This window comes from Metopolophium dirhodum, chromosome 1 (assembly GCF_019925205.1).
Source record: "Metopolophium dirhodum isolate CAU chromosome 1, ASM1992520v1, whole genome shotgun sequence".
Classification (NCBI taxonomy): domain Eukaryota; kingdom Metazoa; phylum Arthropoda; class Insecta; order Hemiptera; family Aphididae; genus Metopolophium; species Metopolophium dirhodum.
Genome location: NC_083560.1, coordinates 76131098 through 76139550, shown reverse-complemented (window position 1 = coordinate 76139550; position 8453 = coordinate 76131098). Strand labels below are relative to the sequence as shown.

The 8453-nt window shown below is 30.8% G+C and overlaps 1 protein-coding gene across 1 annotated transcript; it reads right to left on the bottom strand.

Annotated features, from left to right (window-relative positions):
- Positions 1-273: 273 nt before the first annotated feature.
- LOC132935618 (dnaJ homolog subfamily C member 1) lies at positions 274-8033 on the bottom strand. The gene is made up of 7 exons (XM_061002218.1): positions 7607-8033; positions 5240-5385; positions 4041-4361; positions 3868-3971; positions 3681-3809; positions 1789-2317; positions 274-1659 (listed from the first exon to the last, which is right to left on the bottom strand). The coding sequence occupies exons 1-7, from the start codon at positions 7611-7613 to the stop codon at positions 1552-1554; spliced, it is 1344 nt and encodes a 447-aa protein (XP_060858201.1). The 5' UTR covers positions 7614-8033; the 3' UTR covers positions 274-1551.
- Positions 8034-8453: the final 420 nt, after the last annotated feature.

Sequence of the window (8453 nt, the reverse complement as noted above, 5' to 3'; positions counted from 1 at the left end):
ATTCTAAAATGTAATCACAATACGATTATTTATTTAAGACAGGTACCAAGTATTTTGTTCATTAAACCATGAATTCTGATATGAAAACAACTATCAAATTATTGTTTAAATCGGTACTAATATTGATTTTATATTACTAGTTATATTTTTTACAGCAAAATTGAACAATAACAATCCAAATAAAGGACTTAATATGATGGAAAGCTTTTAAAAATGTTTTAAATTATGGATGATGGGTATATATTATTAAAAAAAAAAAAACAGAAATAGTCATTAAAACTAATAAAATGTTCTAAACGTAATATTAAGAAATATTATAATATATGTATAATGATAAGTTTCATTTGATTCTGCCATTTATATTTAATTTTTAATCAACTGTCTTAACAATAATTTAAAAATAAAATTTACTGGTAATCTATTAAATAATAGATGAATATAATTAAAGAAGAAACATTTTTATTCCTTATCAGATCTTATACATTGTTACTCCACAATACAGCACCATTTACCTTATATAAGACAAATTCAAATATTTATCATGATTACACGTACAGTGTAAATATTACCGGTTACTACGAGAGATACTATTTATACATTTTTAATTATATTTTATTCTATTATAAATTGTTATAGTTATAGTAAAAATCACATTTCATTATTAATTATTATAAAAAATGACATTATTTTTATGATATATAAAAATGTTCTGTGCTATAAAATGTTTTTAATTTATTTTTATTATTTTATTCTATTGTGATGTAACATTGCTATATATATCAGAATTAAATTATAGGTCTTATGTTATATTAGTTATAATATTTTAGACTAAAAAACACTGTTCATACAGACTGCGTATGTAATCTACAGTTTTTAACTAATGATGTAAAAATACATTACAATATTATTAAATCTAGAATTTAATGATTAAAGTACATTTAAAAATGTTTACCACCAAGACTATTTAAATGCTGTAACTTATAAATGATACATTTTTTAATTTTAAGTAAAAAAAAATATGGAACTTGAGTAACACATCAAAAAAATATGTATGTTATATTTTTACTAATATAATTGTATTATATACTCATTAATAATGTAATAACATACAAGGAATTAACTTCAATAGGATAACATAAGAAAAATTAAAATAACAATAAGCCAAATGAAATAGATGACAGAATACCCAAGTCATTATTGAAGACTTTTACAGAATATTAAAACAGTTTTAGCACATTATATACATGGTATATTCATTTTAAACAGGTAAATAACATACAATTTATTTAATGAATAAAATAGTTATAACATAATAGGGAAATTATCATATATTATATCTTAATTGGGATCCATAGTTATTTGTATGATAAACAATAGGTCTTTCGAAGCGTTTAGGGTTAATATTGATTTAGTACATGGATTTACATTTCAATTGGCTATCAACACACGCTGATGTTATGTCAGTTATAAAATGAGCTTAAATAATCACAACCAAATCAGACTTAAGAAGAAATAGGGGACATAAAAGCAAGGTATACAGAAATTCATAGTTTATAATTCATTAGTGTTGCTTTCAACATTTTCTATACTGCCATCAGTTGAATCTTTTTTCTTTTTCACTTGCTCATTTAATTCCTTGTATCTTGCCATACATTCTTCCTAAGAAACATTCAACAAATATTAAAACTTACAGTTTAATACAAAAAATGTATTATTCATTAATAGTTGAAGTACTACAGAGAATATTATTTATAAATAATGCAATTATTTTTTGGATTTTATACTTACTTTAGTTTTATTTGGTACACATTTGGATATCTTTTCCCAACGATTCTCGGTGGATCCCTTAGGAAACTTAATAAGAGCATTTTCAAACGTTTTCTGTTGAATTTGAGTCCATGAGCTATCGCTAGAATCAAGATTTTCTGTCGCTCTTGTTTTAACCTTCTTTGGTTCTTCGGTGATAACTGACTCGATTGTCTCTCCAGGAGTTGGCACCTTATACCCATTTTGTTTCATTTTATTGGCCATGTATGCAACTTCCGGAACAGGGCGTTGCATTGCTTTGCCAACCTTTTGCCACCTATCTGACGTACCAGGGGGAAATTTATTTACCATCTGAGACAATTCGAATAAATCTTCATCAGTCCATAAGCCACCAGCAACTGCTGGAGTATCACTACTTTCAGTAGTAACTTTTCCACGTGTATCTCCATTAGTGTTTTTATAATCATTAATTTCTGGTATCTTATATGGCGTTTTACGACGTCTTATTCTTTCACGAATAACTGGTTCTGGTTTTTCAAATTCCACTTTACTAAAAATAAATAAAAATTTTGTTATTTTAGCTATAAAAATAAAAATAGTTGAACATTATTGTTTTAAAAACTAAAGCTAGATATATAATATGGTCGACTTGAAAATAGTGGTGCTGTTTTTTTTATGTATAGTGTAAAAATAATGTAATTTTTGTGAAGACCACTACTAATTTAATAACAATACTCTGTTCCACAAGAGAACATGCAGGTGATAACAAGAATGTGTCAGCTCTGCACATCCACCACTGAATTCTCGATAGGTGACACATAATTGTAATGGTGCTGCTCAATGTCGACAGCAGCTTATTACATATTATGTCATGTGCAGTAATTTTGTGTCGATTATTCTCAGCGACATTTAGCCGCATGGGGGTGGGCGGGGGGGATACAATGGCCTAGTCAGTCAACAGACCTCATTCTACGTATTGTGCAGAACTGGAATTTTCTTTCGTGGAACAAAGTATATCTACAATTTTTTTTTTTTTGTGCTATGAAACAAATTATTTTTATTTACCAAGTAGATATTCAGTGTTACAGAAAACTGTTGTAGTTGTTATAAACTAATAATTATCATCCATAAGATGTAGTTCTATGACAATATACATTAATAATATAAATAACCACAATACCTTGGATTTATATATCATAACATTATAAAGAAAAATTAAATTTAAATACTTATTTATACCACTAATTTGCTGAGCACCTATGAATAACTTTTGAGTAAAAAAAGTTTATAATTAAATATGTAAATACTAATTTATTCAGATAAAACTGTGTTGTACAACAGATATCAATAGTGAAGCAAGTGATTTAATCCAAGTCATATATTGGAAAATTATTTACATTTATAAAGACATTATTATTGTATAGCTACTTACATATTTAATTAAATATTTACTTCAAATGTTTTATCTTAAAAAGAAACACAATATAATATGCTTCATAGCTTATTGTAGTCAGTGCGGTTATTACTTTCATTGGTGCCCCTATTAAAATTAAAACATTTGCTGCCCTTTAAAATGTGACAACTTTTTCTGCCCTAGGGCACTTTCCCCATTTGCGATGCCCTCACCTTGGCACTGATCTGATTGTAGTGTCCAATTAACTCACTACTCTGTGCAACTCGCTCGCACATCCAAATGAGTGCGCTTTGCTATCTTGATGTCTAAATTCTCCCACCCTGCGGTATCTTTATGTGAATACCACTGCGCCACTAGTGGCGGCATTCAACAAACGACGTTCATGCTAGTAAAGCACGGAGAAAATAACGCAATGGACGTGTTTTGGTTGCTGCTTAGATGAGCTCTCATATCGGACAGAGTATAGTGTGTAAATAGGCCAAATTAAATAGATACTTACTTTTGGTTATTTTTTCTCTCTTTGAACTTTGTGACCAAAAATGATATGGCAGAAGTTGTAAGTGAAGGTGATTTTAAGATGAATACCCATATCCAATAAGGTAATTGACATGGAAGTGTATTTTTCAAACTGAAAAATAATTTATGTAAGTATTAAAAAAAACAAAAAAAAAAAAAAATTAACATACCTAGGTTTTGGTATGTTCACATCGAATTCCGGTGGTAATGTTGAATCACCTCGATATTTCTTTTGTTTTCGAATTTTTTTTATTTTTGAACTCAATAACTCTTCCTATAAAATATTAAAATAGACAATAATTAGTCAGGTGATATTAATGAATATTAAATTATTATTACATACCACAGTGAATTTATTTTCTATATACGATCCCCAAGCTACAAGATATTGTCCAACACTTATTATAGAAAAGAGAATAACAATCATTTCTAGGAATCCCATCCTTCTAACTCTTCTATAGTAATAAACAGCATGATGCCAATCCGGTAACCCTTCACTTAAAACTTTGTCATAATGACCACGTTTTACAGGATCCCGTAAAACATCATGGATTGAAGCTAATTCTCTGAATCTGGCTTCAGCATCTGGAGAGTCATTCTTATCGGGATGTAATATCAGTGACATCCTTCTAAATGCATGTCGTATAGCCGATGAATTAGCATCCTAAAAAAATTAATGACATTAAATTATATAAATCAAATATAAATATACTTATTAGCCTTACTAGATACCTTAAAATTATATGTACAATAAATTGCACAAGTTTATTAAAGATACTAATAGCAATGTCTACTTTTGAAACATGTCATATAAAAAATTAATTTAAAGAAGATTTAAATGTTTAAAATCTATGTTTTATTTGTTACAAATCATTAATTGTGTTTCATATTTGAACTATAGTAGCAATTAAAAGAAAAAATATATATATAATTTGACAAACAGTGTTAAAATTTTTAAATATTTCAAGTTTGTAGTATTATTTAAAATTGTATAAAACACGTAAGTTAATAAAAATAAATGAGTAATTAAAATTCTTTGATCATTAAATAATTTACAACAATCAGTGCTTATTTTGGTACATGTTTATTATCACCCTACCACAGAGCCATATATTATAATGTATCACTTCGCGACCAGACAAATTTTGAAATTATATTTTAATCATGTTAGTTGACAATGTAGTAGAATTGTCTATATTATATTGTAGGTATATATATAATTTAGAGTGGGTACCTATTTTACAAACGTTATTAGCATATTATAAAATATTGTTAAAAATTAACATTAATGATTTATTTCCTACATTACTTAATACTGCCATTCAATATTTACGACAAAAATATTTCGTCAAAACAAATAAAATGTGTGACATTTAAATGGTATATAAAAATAACATAATATAGCAGATGTTGAACCCGGAGACAGGGCGATAACAATAATCACCCTTTTAAATTATAAATAGGTTAAAATGTGTTATGATAATTTCATAGATAATTTAATTGTACATACAATAGTTATAAAGAAGTATAGATAATACTCACTTCAGGTACTTCTAGAAACTGATAAAAATTTATATTATTCATTTCTTCAACCAGATCGAAAACCTCCATTTGATCAGTATCCCATGCTTGAATTGTTACTGTGTTGATTGCCAACACAGCTACAAATAAACCTAACATTTTTGAACCTGAAAAACAAGTAAATATGTTAGAGAATAACATAAGTAATGTGTAATACCTACATAATATGAATAAAACTAAATAAAAATAAAATTAGATGCTTATGGATTGTATAATTAATATTGTATACCGTCTATAAAATTTTAATATTTTTGCCCTGTAGTTTATGTTCTACATATTATAAGATGTTATTCGGTCAATTGCAACCCAATAGTAAGACATTTGACACATTGCAACCCCCGGTAGAACATTTTAATATAACACTTGAAGGGATTCGAAACCAATTTTTTTCATGCTAAAAATATGTATTTTCATTCCAACACTTTAAATTATTAACCCGTCAGTGGTGAGCGCGGCACTCACCTCGTTAGTATTTTGAGAGCCGCTTATTTATTTATTACTAGATTTACCTGATACTCTTTATACCTTCAATCGAAACATGTTTAAATATACTTTTGCAAATATAATAATTTTATAGATAATTCTCAATTAAATATCAATATGCAATGTTGTTAAAATTCATAAATTGAGCATTGCACTCACTCAATAGATCGACCTAATACTATTTCGTAAACTCAGACAGTTAGACCTATTTTTAAGGAGCACACAATATTCATATGCGTACTGTATAATAATCAGTAAAATATTCCAGACCACTAGGGCCAAGTTGAATGATAATGATTATATTATGTATAAAAAAATTATAAATTAATTTTTAGTGGTGAACAATTTATAATTAAGAAAAAATGTAAGAACATTTTTTGTAAAAGATTAAAATATAAATAATTTGTTGTTGATTTCAATATTTTATGTTCATTCTATCATAAATAATGATGAAAAAACAACGAGGTGAGCGCAGCGCCCACTCAATATCAATGGCGGGACTCTGCATCGCGATACCAACGACGGGTTGAATACTGATCGGTGATCAATCTAGTTATGCCATATGGATTTTGAAAACAAGTTTCATCATGTTATCTTATTTAGATCTCGCTAACATCTTCAAAAGTTACTTATCAACATTTTATAACTGTACTATGATTTCAGATAAATAAACGGAAAAAGTTGATAGTAGTATCCCAAGTAAATATTTTATATCGTTCAAATCCGTTTTCAATATTGTAATTCAGCAAAAATTTAAAAAATGTATTAGGTACGTAATAAGATTCATCATAACTTTGTTACTGCAATAAAAAAAAATTGTATGTAATGCCTCATAATATATTATATTGTAAAGCCTGTAATAATATATTATGTTTGGAAATTATTCGCTCACACCTGTTATTGTCCAATATCTGCGAATATCTCTAAAAACTCGGCTAAAAATTGACAGGTGGCAATTGACCTATATTCATGAGATACAAAGATAACAAAACTTGAGTAAACCTACCATATTATTATGTATTTAATAGATTTTAAAAAATATATAGGTATAAAAATTAATCAAAAAAATTATAAATTATTTTTTAAGAACCACCAACTCATTTTAAAAAAATTGCACTTTGACAATATAGGTGGGTAGGTACTTATTTTCACATATTACTAGAATTTGCTAGCATTTACACACTATGATGAAGTATAATAGCCTATATATTAAAATACAAGTAATTTACATCAAAAGCACATAATATTATATTACTATAGTGGTATACTATAGTATAAAAAAAAAATTTGATTTAACTACCTATACAGAATATAAAAGAAGGTATACCAAAGGTTTTTCGTAAAATATAGTTCTCATTCAAAAATCAACCTACTTACTTGAATAGCTATTTGAGTATATTTTAGTTTATTTGACGATAGGTACTGTAAGATGTACCTATTGTACAAAACAAAAAAAAAATTAATTTTCTGAAAACAGAGAAACATTTGAAGTCAACGGAACAGAGCGTTTGACGAGTGATAAAACCAAAAACTCATAAGTCATAACTAAACCAGAAGAAATCAAATTTATACAAACGACAAAACCGTGTCACCATATTGTAGCGAAACTGGATAGGTATGAGGTACCACCTGCTGCTACCTATCCGTACCTGTAATTATGTGTTACAGATTTTCGAGTGCACACAAGTTTCGTAAAAATCGGATACGCGCAGACTACACACACACACACACACACACACTTACGACTTACCTAATATAATAAATAATATTCGAAATCGGGACAACGATATTATAAACGCGTCGCGAAAATAATGACAATAAATTAGTAATAATAATAATAATTACCGATCATGTTTGCGGCGGCGGCACTGGCTTTCCTAGTGGGTATGTAGGTTACCGAGATAGGTGTTCTTCGCGAGCCCGTCCGTTGGCGGCGTCAAGAAACAGACACGTACCTACTATCTATTTATCACTCGACGTCCTGCGGGTACAGTCGACGACCGGACGAGAAACGTATCCGCGCCCGACCGTCCGCGTGTGCGCGCGCGTAACCCAGTCGAAACGTGGCAGCCGACGGATCGGTTGCTGCTGCTGACGGCGACGGCGAGCTACGTGTTGACGCCGCACGGACTAGACGACTGTGCCGCAGTGTCGTCGGCAGTTAGACGCTCGTGTTATGGCCTATAGGCAGTTAATGTGTCATGTGTGGACGACGTCTCGCGACCGGAGTAGGACTCGCCGCCAGCCCGACAAGTGATAACAGCTCGAACGGTGATAACGCCACGCACACAGGCACGCACCACGCAAGCAAAACGTCAGTGGTTCCATGCGCAGCGGGAAGGGGAGGGGATCTTATCAGCCGACGCCGTGCGCGGGTGTGTGACGCGGCGGCGGCGCTCGGAAGTTGGAAACCACCCACCAGATGCTGCTGCTTGCCGACGCGAGACGTGTCGTCCACCCACGACCCGCCACCCCATCTGGATGAGGTGCGGTGCGGGCGGTTCGGCCCACGCACGTTCTCTGCGACCAGCAAATATTTATACGGATAACGAAAGCGGGGAATGCGAATACCTACGTCGTCATCGTCGACGTGGGTACACGTTGCCAAAGTACACGCGTCCACGGTTTCCCGTCGAAAGTTCGGAAACCTACTTGACGGCGGTGTAGGAGGGGAAAATGTACGCATTTTTCA

Coding starts and splice junctions, on each gene's coding strand:
- LOC132935618 (XM_061002218.1), bottom strand. Junction 4,362..5,239: donor AGTTTCTAGAAGTACCTGAA/GTGAGTATTATC, acceptor TAATTTTTTTAG/GATGCTAATTCATCGGCTAT. Junction 3,810..3,867: donor GTGAACATACCAAAACCTAG/GTATGTTAATTT, acceptor ATTATTTTTCAG/TTTGAAAAATACACTTCCAT.